At 35.9% G+C, this 22,029-nt stretch overlaps 2 protein-coding genes across 4 annotated transcripts; one reads left to right on the top strand and one right to left on the bottom strand.

Moving 5' to 3' along the window:
• Positions 1–752: 752 nt before the first annotated feature.
• Positions 753–3,762, top strand: LOC143889823 (putative auxin efflux carrier component 1d). 2 transcript variants are annotated; one of them, XM_077394188.1, is made up of 6 exons: positions 753–1,657; positions 2,164–2,386; positions 2,475–2,560; positions 2,663–2,820; positions 2,915–2,991; positions 3,280–3,762. In XM_077394188.1, exons 1-6 carry the CDS (start codon positions 931–933, stop codon positions 3,344–3,346), a joined length of 1,338 nt encoding a protein of 445 aa, XP_077250303.1. In that variant the 5' UTR covers positions 753–930; the 3' UTR covers positions 3,347–3,762. The 2 variants fall into 2 exon arrangements, with proteins under 2 accessions (XP_077250303.1, XP_077250302.1); XM_077394187.1 differs by having other exon boundaries at positions 789–1,606.
• Positions 3,763–7,038: 3,276 nt separating this feature from the next.
• LOC143889822 (uncharacterized) lies at positions 7,039–19,589 on the bottom strand. 2 transcript variants are annotated; one of them, XM_077394185.1, is made up of 15 exons: positions 19,461–19,589; positions 19,232–19,271; positions 18,122–18,238; positions 17,432–17,491; positions 17,182–17,283; positions 15,583–15,654; positions 15,352–15,470; positions 15,159–15,260; positions 13,284–13,397; positions 13,072–13,137; positions 12,570–12,636; positions 12,351–12,404; positions 12,182–12,271; positions 7,807–7,830; positions 7,039–7,422 (listed from the first exon to the last, which is right to left on the bottom strand). In XM_077394185.1, exons 2-15 carry the CDS (start codon positions 19,247–19,249, stop codon positions 7,303–7,305), a joined length of 1,125 nt encoding a protein of 374 aa, XP_077250300.1. In that variant the 5' UTR covers positions 19,250–19,271; positions 19,461–19,589; the 3' UTR covers positions 7,039–7,302. The 2 variants fall into 2 exon arrangements, with proteins under 2 accessions (XP_077250300.1, XP_077250301.1); XM_077394186.1 differs by having other exon boundaries at positions 19,386–19,506.
• Between the last annotated feature and the right edge of the window lie 2,440 nt (positions 19,590–22,029).

Raw genomic sequence — 22,029 nt, 5'->3', positions numbered from 1 at the left:
TAAATAATATTCATTGATTCTGCTATCGCAGGTTAAGAATAAAAGGAAAAGTGTAGGTAGTGCTCTGGGAACCTCAAAGGGACTTGGTCACATTGTCTGAAGAATATAACCCCTCAAATTAATAGGGGCCACCTTATTGGCATTATTCCAACACCATTGAGATGGGCCCTTGAGAATAATAACTTTTAATATTGTTGATTTAAATAGTAAATAATAAATTTAAAATTAGTACCCCATCCTAGAAATTATCAGGTTTCAATACCATTCAAAGGAAAATAAAATGTCACCAAGAGCAAGCAGTATGAGTGGGCCGGGCTTTCTCCCTGCCTGGCCCATCATGGGGGAACATATTAAAATTTTAATATTTGTTCATAAATCATTTTCTAATTAGCATTTTAAATGAAATGCTCTTATGAGCACCAACTCATACATAGAAATATATATGGTATATAATTATGCCAAATGATATTTTCACACACTTTTTTAGCATTTAATTTTATGAAAAGATTCACAAAAGGACTGGGGCCGATTTTTTTGAAAAGAAAAAAAAGAGGGGGCTGAAATTTCAGAAAAGGGGGTGGGGATATCATTTCCTTATAATTATATTTATTCATAATAACACAGGTATGTGGTGTGGGCCTATTTGGCCATCCCAAGGCCCATTCTAGGCCCATATATTGAGGCCCAAAACCATCTCAACAGGAAATCACAAATCTGCCTAAGTATCCGATTGATGACACTTGAAAGTTGAAACCATACCTTAAAACTTTGAATTTTAGACTTTTTCTGTTCTTTTCTTACCACAGTATTTTTTTCATCTGCCATTTCATTTCCATTTTGAGTGAGTACCCACAAATTCATCACTTCTCCATCTTCACAAAACACTCCCAACAACCATCTGTATTATCACTTCAACCAGAGAACAAAAGAATGATAAATTTCACAGACCTCTACAGTGTTCTTTGTGCTGTTGTTCCCCTCTATGTGACCATGTTCCTGGCTTATGGTTCTGTAAAATGGTGGAAAATCTTCACCCCTGACCAATGCTCAGGTATCAACAGATTTGTCGCGATCTTTGCCGTCCCTCTTCTCTCATTCGAATTCATTTCGCGTATCAATCCTTACAAAATGGATCTCTTATTCATAGCTGCTGATGGAGTTTCAAAAATTCTAGTCCTATTAGTACTATTTTCTTGGGCTAAATTCTCTAACAGAGGAAGCCTAGATTGGTTGATCACAATTTTTTCGCTCTCCACTCTTCCAAACACGCTCGTGATGGGAATCCCACTTCTAAAATCTATGTATGGAGATGATAAAGAAGGTTTGATGATCCAAGCTGTGGTGTTACAGTGTATAATTTGGTATACTTTGTTACTGTTTTTGTTTGAATACAGAGCTGCCAGAATTCTGATAATACAAAAGTTAAGTACTACTAGTACTAATTCTGAGAGAAATGGGGAGAAGGAAAACCAAGATGAAGTTGTTCATGTGATAGTGACTAGGCCTGTGAATTCAGAGTCGCCGGATTCTGATCAACAGAAGGTTCAGAACTTCACCAAGGTTGCACCGGCGGCATCGGGGCAATTTAAGCCGCCGGAGGAAGATGGTAAAGAGCTTCACTTGTTCATTTGGAGATGCAAGTGCTGCAATTCTGAAGGCAAGCCTAAAAATAGTTTAAAAAAGAAGAAGAAAAGAACTGGAAATGAGAAGAAAGAATTGTGTTGGATGAGGTTTTTTTTCGGATGAGTTAGTTTGATGCTTTTATTTGAGTTTGAAAATGGTTCTTTGGACTAACAAGTTTCTGTGAAAAAACTTATGTGTTGGATGAGTTAGTTTAATGCTTTTAGATGAGTTTGAAAATGGTTTTTCGGAGTTTCAAGTTTCTGTGAAAAAAATGTGAAGAATGAGTTAGTTTAATGCTTTTACAAGTAAAAAAATGTGAAGAATGAGTTAGTTTAATGCTTTTAGACGACTTTGAAAATGGTTTTTTGGATCTACAAGTTTCTGTGAAAAAAAAATGTGCTGGATGATTTACTTTAATGCTTTTGGATGAGTTTGAAAATGGTTTTTTGGATTTACAAGTTTCCATGAAAAAATATGTGTTGGATGAGTTAGTTTAATGCTTTTACATGAGTTTGAAAATGGGTTCTTTGGATTTTGCAGGTTTTTGTGAGCAGTCAATGAAAGCTTGTAGTAAAGAAGAGGAGAATGTTGGAGGGAGTACAGAGGGAAATGGGGAACCAGAGGCTTTGAGAGTTCAGAAATATTCTTCTCTGTCTTCAGAGATGCTGGGTTTGATCATGAAAATGGTTTGGTTTAGGCTTGTCAGGAACCCCAATTCATATGCAAGCCTAGTTGGTCTGATATGGGCTCTTGTTTCTTGCAGGTAATTTTCTTTTCTCAGATTTTCTTCTTCAAATAAAATATAGATTCACCACCCACTCTAATCTTTTTTAAACATTTAATTTCTACAGGTGGGGTATTAAGAAACCCCAAATCATGGAAAACTCAGTCACAATCTTGTCAAATGCTGGTCTTGGAATGGCCATGTTTAGTCTAGGTAAGAGCACCTTTTTTTTACTTAATGGTTCGCAGTTCTTCTTCTTGGGTCTTATAGCATGTGAATTAAAAAAAATTCTTCTTGGAATTTTTCAAATTTTAGGGCTGTTCATGGCTTTGCAACCAAGGATTATAGCTTGTGGAACCAAGCTAGCAGGATATGGAATGCTTGCAAGGTTTGTTGCCGGGCCCGCTATAATGGGAATCGCTTCAATCGTGGTTGGGCTTAGAGGCACCACACTAAAAGTCTCCATTGTTCAAGTACTAATCTTCAAAACTCATTTCTTAACACAACTTCAACTGAATGTTTAGACATATTACAGTACTCCAACATCTCAATTTCTTCTATTTTCAGGCCGCCCTGCCGCAAGGAATAGTGCCATTCGTATTCTCAAGGGAATACAATTTGCACCCAGATGTGTTAAGCACTGCGTGAGTTTGTAATAATCCAAAATCAATAATCCAATTTGGAAAATTTTAGCAATCGTGGGTTCATATTCTTCACAGTCGAAAAAATGAACCCACATTCGCCTTATTGTCTTGTACTAAGGCATCAATTGTTCTTAATCTTAATCTCATTTTCTTTAGAGAAATTGTCATTGATTCTCAATTTTTCTTTCAGTGAATTAGCTATTTGCACTTCATTTGCACTGATTTATGCCACTCCTCTGATTTCTAGCTCAAATTAATCACTTTATTTTTCTCTTTTGATCTTTGCAGGGTTATCTTTGGAATGATTGTTTCATTACCCATAACAGTACTTTATTATATCTTATTGGGCCTTTGAATAAATCAGTGGACAGTTCAGACTCAAGATCATGAGTCCCTGTAAGGAAAAAGATAACAGGGATATGCACTTCAATCTGACAGAGAAAAACATTGCCATTTAAGCATCATTTTTCAGCTTAATCCACCATTACAGTCTGCTACTTCGCCGATAGAATCCATCAAGCTGATTTTACAAGAAAGCTTGAATTCAGACCTTACTTGGGTATGGTAGCATGAATTCTACAGTTATAGTACTATTGCTCTCTGAGTTTTTTTCTTTGTTTTTTTGTGTGTGTGTGTGTCTGTCTGAAGGCATTTTGACTAGCAGATCAGTGGAACTAGGAGTACTATTTCAATTTCCTTTTTGTGCAGGTAAGGAAAACTGATTACTGGTCTCATAGACCATGTTATGATAAATTAATTTAAGATTTCTGATATCATTGCATATACATAAGCTGATGATTTTGATGGTATGAAAACTAATGGATTAGCATTTTTAGGATTCATTGTATTTTAATCTCATAAAAGCTTCAAGTGGGTTAAGGAAATATTTGTATCTTTTGGGTATTATGGTGAGAGACTGTTATTTATTTTAGCCAATGTTAGAAAACTCATCAAGTCAATCAGTCTGTCCTGACTTGACTTGTTTTTTACCTTGGCCGAATTATTTCTGAGTTCCTAAACACTACTTTTTGTTTTATTTTATAAAACCAGTCCTGTTATAAAAAAGACTTTTGGACCTCTTTTGGAGGCTTCTGTTTAGAGGCTTTTGGAGTTTTTGACTTCTTTTAGAGGCTTCTGTTTTTATATGATGGATGCACATATTTTTCCAAGGAAAATTACAAGTGGGCAAAACTACAAGTGAGGGCTGCTTTTTCAATGCTCCAAAACAATTATTTCCCAGTCCTTGCTATGGTTGCCCTGTTTGGATTGCAAGAAAAATATTTCTAACAAAAAATTTCTTGGAATTTTTCCTTTTCTTGATTTATAGGGAAATGAAATGATTATGGTTAAATTTAGAGGGATATTCTCAAAAATGTTTGCATATAATCTTATATACGAATTATTTAGTCACTGCCTGTTCGTTTTAGATGGTGACTTGTCACTGATTGTGAGCAGCAAACCAATTATTGGACTCAAAATTAAACAAACAGGAGCTTAGAAGTTGAACGATTATAATTTTTTTTAGAAATGATATAGCCAACAGATTCTGAAGAGGCCTTAATGTCCCAATGAGATTAAATTAAAATAATTCTATTTGCAAATAATAACAAATTTTGGAGGCATTCTCAGATACTTTGTCTTTTTAGCGGAAAATGATTTATTTATTTATTTACTAAAATGATGTATGCACATATGATCCATCAGAATCGAGTTTTGTAGTGTCTTGAGGAAGAGATTGTCACTTACAGCTTAAAGCTCAACCTATGTTGATATAATGTTCATTTGTTCACAAACCTTGATATAAAGGTGTAAATGTGGAGTATGATGATTGAGTTTTTTTAACCCTTCTCTGCAGCAATTTCCAAGCACAAAACAAACCACTTTTCTTCAACTTTATGGTTGCCAATGTACTTACTTGGCTTTACCAGGGTTTTAAAATCCTGCCCCCCTCCATGGACTTTACTTGCCCAAAGAATGCTTAAGCATAAAGCATCCAAACATAATTTTAATTCTTGCAGGATACATAGCTTTCCAAATAAGGTTCCAAATGGTTGGATAGTTGAATATGAATTTCGAACCCAAAAAAGAGAGTATGGATCAAGGACCTAGATTGTCCGATCAAGGTGTTCTCAAATGCATTTGGCCGGACCTGTGGTCCCTGTTCCCCTACGGACCCGATCACACAGAAGTTGTACAAGGAAATGTCTGTTGAGAACGAGCCTAAGAGCCACGTCTTTTTAGCATTTTCCTAAAATAAATATACACTAGGAATAGCTTGTCCAAGGATTCCCATCCCATGGAGAACAGACCCAATTAGATGGAGATGGGTTTAAAACAAGGAAACAGAGGGGATCAGGGGCTCCGCTCGATCGACAATTGGGCATCGAACAGATGAAAATGATGCGAGCCGTTGATCAGAAAATGGTGTTTATGATCTAGGATAGTCCAAAGATGATAGGTTGAAAGAGGAATGATAAATAGTATTTATATGTTATAGATGCTACAAAACAATATCAATAGTCACATCCAAACAAACCAAATAGGGCATCCAAGCAGACCCCTAATGGCTTCCTTGTAAACGTGTCAACTAATTCTGTAGAGGGAAGACCTGCAGAAACTATGAACCTGAACTCTGTATAAAAAGCCAATTAGGACTGCCCAACTTGAGGTCATCTCTTTAGCAAGGATTTAAAAAATATAATAGGGAGGAAATTATTTCTAACCATTCAATGAATAATAAATAAAAAGAAGAACAAGACGACATTCTTCTCTTTGAAGTTGGAATGGCCCAAAGTTGTGCTTTAAACTTTGGGTTTGGAACTTTATGAAGAGTTAGGCTTTGTATGCAAAAGAAGCTTGTGGAAATTGTTGTGCTGACGGGGATTCATTGCCAGGGCAGATTAATATGAGCGATGCAGACACTAAGGTTTAGGATTAGGTGATAATAGAGTGTTGATGTTTTCTTGTGTTAAGATCCTAAGTGGGGCCTGCCTTGGTATGGGACTAGGTGGGACCCAACTTGGTATTGGACATGTTTAAAGGGCCTAGCTTAACGCATTCCATCAGCAATGGAGCTTTTGGCACATTGGTTAGGTAGCTAACATTTGGTACCAGAGTAGACATCACATCACGTGTTCGAGTCACGGAAGGGGATCAGCCAAGAGGACTACATGGTAAAAAAGCTAGAGAGAAATCATCAGAGTGAAGTTACCACAGGGAAAGGGCTACCTGGAAAATTGGCCAGAGTAAAACAGATACAAAGTGGGACACCGATGACAGAGAAGTAGGGGCCTGGGTGGTTATGGGATATGTTTAAAGGGCTGAACTTATCGCATTGGATCAGCTCTCGGGCTTTTGGCACAATGGTTAGGTACCTAACATCTTGACTGAGAGTAAAACTACCATTCGAAAAAAAAAAAAAAAGAAGGAAAAACTCTCTTCTCATGAGGACATATGCACACTTGCGAGCCATGCAATTCTTTTGTTTCTAGATGCGTGTGTTTGTGTTTCTTGTATCTAATCTTGTCACTGGCTGAACAACAAATTTGATCATATTTTTTTGGGCGATTCAAGATCTTTTGATAACTTTCAAAGAGATTGTTCTAAAAATAAAGTCCTCACATTAAGATCGGTTCACGGTATGTGACAGCAATTAGTTGAATTAATAGTCTTGCAAATGAATTTATAGATTTAAGTTCTCTCTTGCAGAGGAGATCTTGTGCAGACGATTTGAGACTCACTCGGGGTATAAACGATATCAGCCAATTACAGTGAAACTTCATTTTCCTTAACAAATCAAGAAGAATTGGATAGATGGACATATTCTGGTCGGTGAAAGTTTTACTGTTAAAGTTCCACCATTAATAAAGACAATTTGTATAGAATTTCATAATTTTCGGAGATGTTTGTTTAGTTTATAACGATGCTTATGGAGGCAGTTAAATTACAATACTAAGGACCCCAAAACCCATCGATGCATCTCTGCTGAAAATCCATGATTTCCATCAAAACAGTCTTGCTAAAAGATACAGGATCTGCTATTTATCATTCACGCAAGGATAACTGCATTTTTTATTATATAAAATAAAATGAATAATGTAATTAAAAATGTTAAATTACATTATAATCATAACTCACAGATAGCAGAAGGAGGATCCCCATCAACATCCAAGTGTGATGCTCCATAATACTGCGACGACGTTCAGTATCCACACCACGTTTTCAGTTTCCTCCAAGAATGTATGTGATGATGCCCGTACAGTGTATACAGAGCCTATTAAGCTGAAATATAGAAGACCCAACAAATAAATATTACTTGCTTCTCTGGTGTGCGGGTGGCGGATATGGATCTGTCCAACGCTCATCCTCTTTCACAGCTGTCCGCCATCTTTCTTTGAAAACCGAAAATTCAATGTAGGATTGTTTCCGTACCTGCACAAAAGTATTCCTTACTAAACGATCCTACAGAAATGCAAGAACCCCGATCCAGTTGAGCACTCGGTTGCCAAAAGTTTAATTAAATAATGCCAACTCTAACAGCTTAAGCTTTTGAAGTAAGTGGTTGTTTCACATGGTATCAGAGCAAATGTCATGGGTTCAAAACTCCTTGATATTAAAAATCCAAATGCAATGGTCAACCCAAAAGTGGGGCCACATGTGCCCGTGTTGGCCAACCCAAAAAAAAAAAGGGGGGGGGGGGGGGGGGGGCGCACATGTGAGGCGAAGTGTTAAAGTATAAAAGATTAAATAACGCTGTCTCCGATGGCTTAAGCTTTTGGAGTAATTGGTAGTATAAAAGATTAATTGAATACTTACAGCTACACGTGAATCACCTGACACCTGCAAGTTTGAATAATATACACTCAGTTAGAAAGGATGCAGAGAAAACAAAGAGCAGGAATTCATATAATACAGTTATGTTCCAGGTTCAGATGTATTTTTTTATCTGGATGAATGGCCGGGTGTTTCGTGATTTGATTGCATTAATGACCAACAACTAGCTAACTAACTAAACCAAAGATTAAAGATTCAATATGCATCACTCATTTAGTTAAGGACCCTGCATAGTTCGATTTGTAATTGAAAGAAATCCATGTGCAAATATATCAAATCAACGATTGACGGGCAAAGCCCATCTCGAATGCAAGGGGCCATCGGTCTTTGGTGTATTTTCTCGATATCCTAGATTCCCACATCCACCAATATATATCTTGACAGATTGAGCCCAAACTGGGAAGTTCATCCCATCTATTTTTAAGGCTGTAATCTTGATATTTGAACTCTCACCATGAGTAGTTAATGTAGACCTAGATCTGAAACCCTCTATATTCTTGCTTGAGGCTTTTGAAGTACTGATCATAGACATTCTTGATCAACAACAAATCTATTGTATTATAACCCGTATGGGTGTGGCTCTTTGGCTTAAAGTCATGGGTATGCTCCCCATTGACACGAGTTCGAACCCCGCGGGCTTACCTGATGTGTGTGGTTTACGGGTGATTGCGCGCATCCGTAGGGAATAGTCCCGTCCTAAAAATTGGGGTGGCCCTATGTCATAAAAAAAATCTATTGCATTATTCTTTTACAAATAAAGAAAGTACAAGTTGAATCTCACGCAAAATTAAGAGGGCGACAAACAAATAAGGGGTGATTTCACCTTAGAATCTCATCCTTCTCAGAACCAATTCAGATCTAGTTCTTGATCTTCTAAAGATTATATAGGATTAAATATTTATGGGTAAGTAGCATACACAATCCCTACAAACGATACCAACATAATGAAATCATATCATAATTTTATTAGAGTTTTGGAGAAGATGTGTCTCTCCAACCTAGACAGAAACTCAAAAGCAACTACAAAACACTGCTAAGAAATAAACGATCCATATGATTACTTGTCCCAGCTATATGATCTGGTATTTTACCAGGAAAACTTAAAATTATCATCAAAAGAGCAAAAGGCCATGCTTTGATACTAAGTTGTAGGTAATTAGAGAAACAATGGAATAGGAAAAGAGTCGTGGAGTATCTTGGATCTAAAACCCACTACTTCTATCCCTTAAATTTATATTGAAAAAAGAGAAAATTATAATTATGTCCCAACGTAGTATGGGTTCCATCATGACACCGAAGAACTGTCACATCAACAAGGACTTCATCTAAAATTTTCTCCCTTTAACAAATGATCCTTGAAAGGGGGAAATGACCCATGCCATCACCTTCTGTATCCTACGAGTCAAGGTCTTTGACATGATCAGGGGGCAGCTTATCACCCCAACATTATCAACCTCAACTTACTAATCATGGTTGGTCTAGCTGCACCACTACTAGGCCAAGTTGTCAACAATAGTCGATCAATTACATAGTTAGTTAAGAATATCTAGATTGTTAACAAATATTATCACAAACTTGAAATAATGGCCAATAGCAACATCTAAGAAGGAAAGTGTGTCACAACAAGAAATTAATAGCTCACACCATCATGCATGAAAAATCTACGTAAAAGGAAAAAAAAAGGTGATACTAATGCCACATTCTGATCTGCAACTCTAGTACAATAAAATTTAAGGTGCTGGTCCGGGTCCCTTGATAAATTTCTGGGTTAGTCAACATGTAAGGGTTTCTCCAAATTTTTCGTTAGTGAGCTCATGATCTTATGTCCTCCCATTCCATTCCTGAGATTCAACAAGTTGAATTCCACCAAATTGAATCCAAGCCCTTTAGCTTAGCTTTCCCAAACTTGATATTTTTTATCATTGTCAACGCTTATTCCAATCGAAAAAGTTTTCACACTGTTAAATAGTCCATACAGGAATCAAGATTAAGCTCACCGAGAAAATAAGTAACCTTCAACCGCACAGCACTATTGTTGCTATTGAAAGTTTAATATTCTCTCTCAAAGTTTAAAATCTTCAAATCTGAACCTTATAAGCTAGTTGTAGAATGTATTTTCATTTTCTACTTCCTCCGTGAGTTGGCAGTCTCATGGGTGTCTTGTGCTGCTCCTCCGTATCCATTGTCATCTACGATACTCCGATACTTGTGTCAGCCCAACATACCATGTCCAACATGTTTCGATACCAATACTTGTACTCGGATACTTCATGGATATTTTTGCGAGTTAAAATAACTACAATGCTAGAAACATATGCCTCTCTTTGAATAAACTATAGTTCTTTTTTATTATTAGTGTCACACATTTGCAGCTATTATTTTGAACATGTGAGTTTTATAGATGCTATTTTAAATTTACTATTAGATCCATCTTCCAAGTTAAATCTAATAAATTTTTATCATATATTATTTCTATATGTCGTGTCTTATCTGTTGCGGCAAGACCCTGCCGCTAATAATCCGGTAATCAGAAACTACTCAAACCAAACAACAACAAATAGCCTCCGGCAACCCACGAAATTATCCCAAACGAGTATGTGCACAAATCAAGAGTGTATGGAAATAAAGAAAGAAAACAAGAGAGCAAGAGACACAAGAGATTTACGTGGTTCGGCACTTTGGCCTACTCCACGGGCAATCCGGCAAGTAAACTTCACTATCAACAATGGGAAATTACAAACAAGGGCTAAAACCCTTACCTCTCCAACAATGGTGAAAACCCCACCAATACCCTCTTCTTACAACTCAAGCAAAAACCCAACTCCCCCTTTACAATGTCTTCACAACCCAAAAACACCATAAGAGGAACCCCAATAACCTTGGATCAAGTTCTTGCAAAGGAAGAAGAAGAAGAAACCCTTGGAGAGAGAAAAAAAACCCTTTCTTGTAGAGAAAGCTATTAACCTCACTACTTTAGAATTAGTCACCCCACTAAAGATAAAAGGCCTCTTTAGTAGACATAATAAACACATTCCAAGAATGCCCCTCCAAAAGAAATATTACCAAGTGATTTTATATCACTATTCCAACATTATCTACTGATATAGGACACACACACACAAGGAGAGCAGGAGGTGCTCACTTGAAGAGAAAGAAGCAGAATTCAATTTATGTAATCCTCACAAAAACAATACAAATACCACTTGTATAGGCTATGTATTTGCCCTTTGGTGACTCCAAAACCTTCCTAAGGAGTCCTAAGTCTAGATACTTTCCAAATAAAGGAAACCCAAATCTCCTCAATACATATAACTTTCTATCTTAAATTGTTTATAATTATAGAATAGCCATAATACAGCCTTCCTACTTCAACATTAACCTCCTCAATTCAAAATAGAAATTCTAAAAGTCCACCCTTCTCCAATTTATGGTTTGAAGGATTTGTGAACTTGTGTTGTATCAAGAAGTTCCCCCAGTTGGATACAAACCAAACTTTTCAACTGCATAGAAACATATCCATTCTAGATTCAATTGGTCATGACCGAGTTTAATTTGTACATTTGGTCCAGCCTTGTATTTAGAGCAAACTGTGTTTACATATCATTGTAAGTTTTTCTATATCTATTATATTGTATTACGTGAAAATAATATACTCAGATGAAATCACTGTAAGTTTTTCTATTTCTATTATATTGTATTACGTGAAAATAATATGCTCAGATGAAATCATTTCTGATGCAAAAGCATCTACTAAGGAGGATTTGACATGTTGAACCACAAGAATCCATTCAGCTCATAAATTTCAATAAGCACATCAGTTTTATTAGATAAATCGTATGGTTAATGGTTTTATTTATTATGTTTTTCTGGAATTTTCCTGAACAAATTTTAGTTTTGAGCAGTGTTTCAAAATGCGAACGTGTGTCAAAAAGCAGCGAAAGCAGTTGAGTACTCGGTTGACACGGCCGAGTATTCAGTTGGCGCGGTCATAACTCGGGAGAGTCAAAACAGTTTCAATTCACTTTGTACGAAAAAACGAGGACTCGGGCAAGAACATGGCCGAGGTAGAAAAGGGAGTCGACTCGGGGAAGTTCACAATGATGCAGAGGAGTTTTAAAACTATGGTTTTGAGGACTTTTCGAAGTCTTTAGGTTAGTCGAAGTCTTTAGGTTAGTAAATTCAGCTTAAAATAAAGTATATAAATAACCATAAACCATAAGATTTATCTCTGAAGTCAGGACCAAATCAAATCTTATTTCAGATCATGAACCTATACCAAAAACACTCGAGTAAAACAGACTTCTACACATGAATTTAATCCCTCTCAAAAGGTGTGGTTAAAAATATTGTTCCGTACATTCTTTTCAGCCGATTGTCCAAGTGTTGGGATGCCCTGATGAACTATGTATTCGCTATCCACCACGCCAACAGTTGTGCTTCGATCTCCCTGTCAAAAAGTACTTAGAACATCACCTTCTGTCTAAGAAATGTAAAAGAATTATAAAGTTTTTGGGATTGACAATTGCCTGTGCACAGTAACCGAGCTTCATGTCCAGGCCCCACGCATGGATCAAATCATTCTGTGAAAAGAATCAGAAATTATTACTGCCAAAACCTGGCCCCGTAAGGGTAAGCAGTGGTGTTCCACAAGTAGATTAAAATAATAAAAAATAAAGCAACCCCTTGAATAAAAGTCAGACTCGATCTTGTTGTAACCCAAATATCATATTGTACAGTTGCCCCACCTGGATCATATACCATGCACAACGCCATGCTGCTCTTGAGAACACAGGAGCCATCATTTCTACCCATCTGCACCAAAAAAAAATTTAGGTTATGAAGTTAAAAACACTTCTCTCCGCCCAAGGTAAGGTAGTTTTTTTTTTTTTGAAAGTATGGTAAGATAGTTTGTTCACCGCCAATAATACAACTGTTTATAACCCACATAACTAAATTCCATCAAACACAATAATAACTCAATACCAATTAATAAAAAAAAACTGATTTGAGAAGGCAACAGGTATGCCATGCCCATGAGCTGAGAAGTTCAAGGACATTAAACAAACAGAAAGAGAAGCGAAGTCTCTATCGAGAATCAAGACACTATAAAAGACCAAATTATAATATGTACGTATCAGATCAAAACAAAGAAAATAAAATATAGAAATAATGAGAACTAAATGTGACAGTAAGAACAGACAGATTTAATCAGACATAATAGTGTACTGGGAATAGACTGAATCTTACCCGGTGCATGGAGGATCTGTACTATTCTCATAACACCCCCCACTGCCTTTGAACTTGTAAATTCTTCTGTCAATTCAATAGACCTTGCATTATTAATAATCTGCCTAAAATTTGGCAACTATTGTATGGCCATATCTAATTTAATGTTCAACTGTATTTAATATAAGCACGAATAAAGCCAGTGTCAAGGAAAGATTTTAAGAGAATGTAACCTGTGCACTCTTGACCACGCCTGACGTGCAGTGATTTGATGATTCACGTGTGATTTAGGGTCCAATGCTGGCTGTGATATCTCTAGCCCTTCCTCTTCAACAATTGCTAAATACCTGCACGCGTTTCAAAGTGATCGTGGAAGATCAAGTTTAAAAACTTAATTTCCCTATACAAATCACAGCTTCAGAAAGGTATATTAGATGATTTTCATTTGGAACCAAATTTAACTCCATAATGCTCCTCATTTGCAAATGGTTTCCATGTTTAAATTTAGACGAAGTAAGTTTCTTTTGTAGATGACAACTTAGGCATTTTCAGCGAACTTAGTATTCCTTGTTTTCATTTTTGAATATTTATGGTCATTTTTTTTATTTCAAGAGCTAGTATAGACGGATTTCAAGGTCTATTTTTGTAATGTTATTTCCAGTTTTAGGACTTTGAATTGATGTTTAATTTTTATGTGACAAAGTTAAGTTTGCATAGGATTGAGAGGCTAGATTAGGGGAGTGTGAACGGAAGTAGAAAAGAAAAGAAAATCAGTATCATTAAGGAGAATATAACAAGTCATGATTAGGCAACGGATAAAGACCTAAAGAGGGATAGTCCATCAAACATTTATAAAGTAAGTCATCAGAAAGATTCACCAAAAGGGAAAATCAAGCTATTAGATAATAACCCCAGTTAGCAACATACACACCCAACTCCAAATAAACAAATAGCTGCAAAATACATACAACAAATATATAGAGAGCGCTCGGCAACCATTATAAAATTTGTTTCCTCCTATTTTGTAGGCGCAAGAATGGGAGAAAATAGGGAAATCCCAAAAATCTTGTTCGGCTCACCGTCCCACGACAAGCCCGTTTCTAAAAAATTTCACTTTCGCGCGTTTTACACCCTAAAAAGATGGGATTCTGAGGAGCAACTCGGAATCGCTTCCCAGATCTCATCAATCTGTTTCTCTCTTGGTTATTCCGCTAAGAATGAGAAACCTTGCCGAACACACCCATAACGTGTGTGAGCATTCTGATTCTTGAAGCTAATAGATAATAATCTGCGTTAGTAATAATATACAACTCTCTAAATAAACAAAGAAACGCAAAATCAATGTAACAAATATATAAGGTGTTTGATTTCTGATTGGTTATGCTCCAAGTAAACAAAAGTAAATCAAATTTCTTATTTTCGCCCTTAGTTTTCTACCGAAAATAAGGGAAGTTTCATCATAAGATTGAATGACTTCATAAACATAAGCATAATTAGAATATTGAATAGCATGAACTAGCCAACTGGTGGAAACATTGGTATAGTTCCCCAGTTTCACAAGAAAATGATACATGGCCAAAACCAGGGAGTCGCAGAAGAGGATGTGTGGTGATTCTTAGCCAGTAAAAGTATTGAAAACCCACTTGTGAACATATTAATAGTCTATCATTACAACAATTTTTATCAACAATTTACAGAACATTAAATTCAGGAACAATTCAATATCAAAATGTAAAAAAAAATCTGGAACCACAAAGTACATCACATGCAAATATTCAACTAGTCAAAGTAGAGAAATGCCAAGCAAAGTCACACCCTGGCACTTTTGGTTACAAGTGGGCTCCAAGTACAGATCAGGATGCTGACATGCCCGGCATTATTTCATATCAGGGAAATGTCATCAACATAAAAGAGAAAGGGCTTTAATCACACCAAATTACAAAATAATTACTGCCGCATTATTTTTTACCTATCATGTGAATACTGAACTTTTGAATTATTATGTACAAGTATGTCTGTCTCAGTAAATTCCAGGCACAGTTATGCAAAATGCTTGTTATGTGTGAAACTACCAATGGTAAGGAAAAGAGATCCACAGAATTGCATACCGTCCAGGATGAAAATTTTCAACTCCAAGATCTTCATCCCAGAGAAAAATATAATTGTATTCAGCAACTATGTCTGGATGTAAGAAGCGCTTGGCAAACCACCTATATCAAACACAATAATGTATCAAGGTAATTAGATTAGACATAAGTAGAAGAATTAGAATTAAACTAATGCTTGGGGAAAACTGTTAACCATTTAGTCTGACTGATTGCAGAAACGTGTAAGGCACTACCACTCCATTCAAGATCTCTCCATTTATCCACAGCACCATCATAATGAAAAAGCATGACAGTGAAATTACCAGATGAAAACTGCAGTTTGGCATAAGACTAATAATTAGAAACAATTATCATAACTACAAAGAAAGTTGGATATAAAATGTATAAAGGAGGCACTCAATGGTACTAATAATTTGACACATACCTTTTTAACTATCTGGTCAACAACTTTTTTTTGCTTGATTCCAACTGCCATGGCCAATAAGCTCTTTGACTCCTGGTTCCAAAATAATGCAGAAAATATCAAGATGAAATATGGGAAACAAATGGGATAACACCAACAAACCAGAATATAAGGATCATATTTTCTGCATTAATGAAGAAGAGGAAAATAGAGGTTCAAACCAGTCATGCAAGTACTTCACAAGAATAAGCATCAAAAAGAAAAAACACTGACTTCTGTACCCGAGATACAAACCTAAACAAGAAAACTCGTTGAATACAAAAAACTGATAAAATTAAAAGGAAATAGTTCCTCAAATAGGCTGAAAAACTTCTAAACGTATACTCCTACTAAAACTCAACTTTGTAACTCTAGAAAACCAAGAATCTCTAAGCTTGTCACTAAAATTAGGAGTGCTGGACTACTGTCTCTACTGTCTTTGACCAAATAAATCTCAAGTGTGAGTAAATCCCTTTGTTGTAGTTTCTAGTTTCCACGTTGAGTCTCTTGCATCTACATATGTTTACAATGTCGCATTAGCAAGATAGAAACTACGAATTTTCGATTAGTCTTCAGTATATGTAGTAGCTTGCACTATGTGTAACATGTATGTACTATCAGTCCTGCATAATATTAATACAAAGTGATGGTTTCACTAGAACCATGAAGTGAAATTTCAACTTTACTATTTTTATTTTAGAAGAATGAGGCTACAACTTGCACATCCTAAGAAAAATGAAGGCAATGTCTCTGCTTATTCACCCTTACCCATATACCCAAGACTCGTGTATGGATAAAAGCTCAAGAGTTGAAGCAAATATTAGTATTTATACAAGAGTAGCCTAGGTGCTAGCAAACTCGATAGAAGTGATCCTTGCCTTATTTCAGAGAAGCAGATTTCCTTTCCAAATATTGGACTAGATGAACTCTGTAAGCTGATTCATTGATGAGACTTAGAGGAAGGACAGAGAGATCTTTCTCACTCAAGATTTTTGCATTTTAGAGGAAATATTTTTCTCACAAAAATTGGGGATGGGGAGAAGGGGAGGCAAAGAGTAGAGGAAGATTTCTCTTATTTATACTCTGTCACCTTTTCTCTACTCCTTCTTCCTCTTCCATTTTTTATCATGTCCTATCTATGCATGCGCCCCAGAAATTCCCTCCATAGGTCAATAGTTCTCATGTGTCAAGAGAAACACACCCATGCAAATGAAGATCAAAATATAGGAACATGTCTTCACGTATATAAAATGTAAACTTATATGAACTCGCCATTGGAACGTTGCCAAAGGAGCACAAGGCGCCCTAGCAAGCAAAACTGCAACCAATCATCAATTGTAAGTATGAAAGCCTTTGCCAACGCACTAAGACCATGAAAAAAGAATAGTCCTACACCCTACACTCACTCCCTGCATATAATAAAGCTAATTGAAAATTTATGTGGTAACGATGGAGCTAGCATTGACTACTAAAAATTACTTCCGCTATCTACACAACAAAAAAAAAATTAGGACATAATCTTTTATACAGCATACCAGATATCTACTAAGTTGAGCTGCTATTAGAGCTTATTTCACACACCTTTATCTTTGGGGAACCCCATAACGGCCGCAGTTCCAAGTTAGAAGTTCCACTAATTATACCTTTAGGTAATGCTTCACTCCCATGAGGCTTGCATTGATCCTAGAACAACAGAAGAATCAAAGTCATGATAGAAATTTTTTTTTAAATGTTTAAAATGGACTTCAAAGACCAGAATATCAACGAACTGAGATTGCACAAACATGAGCATAGAGAAATGCTTCAATGAAGAAGGATAAAAGAAAGGAACCTTGCATCCATTAGACTTCATAATCTGCGTAGGACCAGTAAACCCCCATCTTGATATTCTCTGCAAGAAGGACATTAAAGATTACTCCCCACAAGTGCCACTAAATACTTAAATCATAGATTTACAATGGTCAGATAAGCCAATGAGATAAATATTTCTGAAGACAAATTCAGGTCTCCTAGAAGTCGAACTACGAGAAACTGTTTATTAGAGCATCAGATTTCAGAAGCACTTCAAAAAATCTAACAGTAAGAACATGAAAGAAGAACACCACTCCCTAAATAAATATTTGACTCATACTGCTCTCCAGATTAAAACGAAAAAAATATTGACTAAACATAATTTTATTCAAAAGCCTTACTGCCAAATTGTTAAGGTCACCAATATTAATCCTGTCACAGGAATGGAATAGAAACAAGTTAGGCCCTGTTCGTATCAGATTGTGCCCACCGATTATTAGGCCATAACAGATTATTGGACGCAAAATTATGTTAATTTTGCGTCCAATAATCTGTTATGGCCTAATAATCGGTGGGCACAATCTGATACGAACAGGGCCTAACTGAAACAAGAAAATAGAACAAGTCAGTTGGTAAAATCTTTTTAAAATTGAAAGTGAATTGGATAAAGATAAAAGAAATACTCCCCAAAAAATCTAATAGTGATTATAACCATGAAGAAAATACTTACTTCCTTGTAATCAGTGACAATGAAAGCACTCCCAATGAAAAAGAATAAAAAGAGTAAAGCAGCACTGGGGAGAATTTTGCAGATAGAACATCTACTCTTTGTTGAGTCTGCGAGCACCTGCGAAGGGACAGAGTAGAAAGTAAGAGAAGACTCTATAGACATAGAATTATCTCTTAGATGCCATTACACTTATAAATATCTGTAATCATAATTTGTTTGAAAATATATAATAAGTCAGTATGTTTGAAGCAGCTAAACTTAAATGCGGGCGTGAATTACAAGAGAATAACAGAAACAGAAAAACAATGTCAAACACTGATGAATTCAACATCAAACATGATGATCAACAGGTACATATAGGCCTTACATGTATATGAAATGAATATCCGAAAAATCATATACATGCGCGCAGGCCATAAAATATGAAGATAACTCTGATATTTAGAAAAACTTCGCGATATTTTGCAATTTTTTTTATAAAATGCCAAAATCCTAAAATTTTGCCGAGATCCTGAAAAATTATTGAGATATCTTCATATTTAATTTGTTTACTGCAAAAATATCACGAAAATATAGCGATAAATTCACGATATTCTTTGTTGCCCTGATTTTTATAAAATTTATATTTTTATATATTTTAAACATTATATTTTTCTAGTTTGTTTCTCAATATGAACACAAAATTAACAAAAAATTTAAAATATCCCAATATACACCTTTGCAAAATAATAATAGGAATAAAGCTAAGAAAGAGCGCTCTCCCATCCAAAAGAAGAGTAAGATGAAACATACATGCAGGGAAAACAAACAAGGATTAAATAGATTCTTTTTAAGATAAATTCATGGGCATGTATAAAATAAAATTTCTGATTACTATGAAGGACTTAAAATCATCCTTATTCACAAATAAAAACATTGACAAAGCCCATTAACTTGTAAATTTCCATTTCAAAACAAAGCAAAGAAAGAAGAAAAAAAAAGCAAAATTATGTATTCGGAATTTGATTAAAATAAACTTCCACAACTTATGGGTGGTTTTTTTTTTATTTTTTATACATGATTCATTCCTTCATGCAAAGAGAAAAGTGAAAAAAAAAAAAAAAAACTTACCCAGTTCGTTATCTTCATCCTCCATGAACTTTCAAAACATCTGAAGAACAACAAACAAAAAAACAACTCTCTGTCACAACAAAATCAGTATAAACATCAAAGAACAAAAACAAAGAAAAACAGAATAGTTGAATATGCCAAAGAATATCTATACCAAAAAGGATGTTCAAAAGATCATACAAGAAACCGAAAACCGAATTTTGAGTCAAATAATCAGTTTTGGACTCACAATCAATTCTCATAATCCCAAACAAACAGAGCTGAAGTTGAAAACAGAGGATTAGATAGTTCTTAGATAAAACTAAAAGAAATAAGAAAGTCACGAAGATTGAGGTAGTTTATTTTCGTGTTCATACGTTCTCCCTTTTAAAGTGATTTGACGTAAAAAAGCTTTAAAGTCTGCCCACAATTCAGCTTAAAAGGGGGGTGCATCATCCTACTAGGGGGTGAAAAAATTATGTCTCTTATTTAATAGGAATGGAGACCGGTTGGAGTCCCGGTTTAATTAGGAAGGAAAACCGTTTCGTGTCGGTAAATTCGTGGGGGAGTGAATTTAGCTGCTCTTTATTCTTTTTGTGTAACGTATTCTAATCAATAACAAAGAATTTAGCTGGTCCATGTTCTTCTTTTTTTTCTGTTTTCTTTCCCGAAATACCCCCTGTAATACTAATAGTTGTACTCTTCTGTTTGAAGCTATTGACGTAAGTGCTCCTTAGTGACGGAAATACCCTTTTAATATATCCACAATTTCCTTTTTTTATAATGGCACCCCTCAATTTATTACATGTTTTTTTTCCGAGGGAGATGATACTTCCCCCCTAAAATCCCTTTAGATCTTCATAGATTTTTCTCGAGATACTTTCTTACGAAGTTTCGTTATAGCATCTATAACTTCCCCTAATTTGGGTGGGCAGCACGGCAAATAGACATCCCCTAACGGTTTTTATGAGGATGGTTCATTGCTTGAGAATAAATTCACCCCCTTTAGCGTATTCCTTTGCCTTTAAAACTTGACAAATAACGTTAAGGGGGGGAAATATCATTTCCCTTTAAAAAAATTGTGACTGTGAGAAATGGCGGAACCCACGCTTGATCTCGCCTACGACTGTAATATCAAAATAAAGAGAGGTATTTTAGTCAATGAAAAACACAAGAATGAGGCTGTTTTTGTCATTTCGGGCAAAAACATAGTGGCAATCCCAAAATTCTAGTCAAATGGGTTCCAAATTCCTAAGTCTAGTAAGTGGGGAGGTTGAGGTTTCCACAATAATTAAAGGGAAATGATGTATTAGCACTTGGACAGCCCACTCTAGTGTAAAAGAGTAAGTTTTAAATTTCGGTGGTTTCAGGTATAATTTTGGTCCACACCGAAACCGAAATTTCGGCTGAAATTCGGTAGAAGCCCTTGAAATGTCAGTTTTGCCGAAATTCTGTAAAGAAATAAAAGATTAATATTTTATCAGAAATTTCGCAGAAATTGACGAAATTTTGTAAATTTCTGCAATTTCAGTTTCGAAACGTTTCGGTTTCGGTCATAACCGAAGTCCAGCCGAAATTTAAAACCATGGTCATAAATTCACAAAAGGGGGCTGTCCCAAGTAAAAAGAATGGACAAAAATATTACTCTCCTAAAGACAAAGAGACATAAAAGAGGTCAAGGAGGAAGAAAATCATATTGCTCCAGGGCGTCCCAATGAACCCCGTCCTTGCTAAGTTATCCGCAACACTGTTGGCCGATCTTCTAACACGCGTTTCCATACTTGTTAACCCGTGACTCGATTTCTTAATTTTATGACTCGTGAGTCATAATTTTTTTTGACAAGACCAGAAATTCAGTTGGAAAAAATATAATTACTTTTGCATCTTGAAGCTAAATATTCTCGGAACATAGCTCTACGACACCTTCTGTGGTTTGAGGTGTCCATAAGTCATCAGAAACAGGCGAGGAAATGTGGTGCCAAAACAAGCTCCATCGATATCTAGGGTGTAGTCAAGAAAATTTCGATGAGTAGATGTGTAATAATACTATTGAAAGTATTTAATGCAGAGATGAACAGTTGGCTGGATATTGTAAACATTTTTCATGGTCTTAAATAAAGAATTTAAAACCATGGTCATAAATTCACAAGAGGGGGCTGTCCCAAGTAAAAAGAATGGACAAAAATATCACTCTCCTAACGGGTGAATAAAATCGATTTCCCAAGTTTGGGGCTGAGGGCATCGACCCTCTCACCCCTTATTAATATCATAAATTCATTTTGGGAATGATATATTCGTCCCCTTTTCTTACTTTGGCCACCTGCTTGTAGGGTAAGAGGGTAGTCATAAATACAATGGTGGGGCTGGCCCAGGGAAGAAAACGGGACAAATATATTACTTCATTTTCTATGCTTTCTTTCTCCCTCCCTCTAAAAAAAAAGTAGTCATAACTCATAAATACACTAGTGGGGGTGGGCCAGGGAAGAAAATGAGGGCAAATATTTCACTTCCCTTCATTTTCCGCTCTCTCTCTCTCTCTTCTAATGAACTAGTGGTGCACTCACATTAGTGGCAAAGAGTGGGACCCACAATCCACAAGGAGGACAAGAGGGATGTACGCGTGTACCCGTGGAAGTAAGCCTATAGCTTAAACAAATGATGGGCCCCACCATAACTACTAATGCTGTGCAAGAAGAATGGCGTCAGTTTGGTCCGCCAAAAATCCTATTTTTATGCGAAAATCAAAGTAACGGAACATGTTTCCTTTTTTCTTTTTTATTTAAAGCATTGTTTGGTTGTCATTTACTATTCATGTGAAG

Source organism: Tasmannia lanceolata, unplaced genomic scaffold (assembly GCF_043159265.1).
Source record: "Tasmannia lanceolata isolate RefF3 unplaced genomic scaffold, GAP_Taslan_0.1 ptg000013l, whole genome shotgun sequence".
Lineage (NCBI taxonomy): Eukaryota > Viridiplantae > Streptophyta > Magnoliopsida > Canellales > Winteraceae > Tasmannia > Tasmannia lanceolata.
Note: the sequence above shows the minus strand (reverse complement) of the source record. Positions and strands in the feature narration are given on the sequence as shown.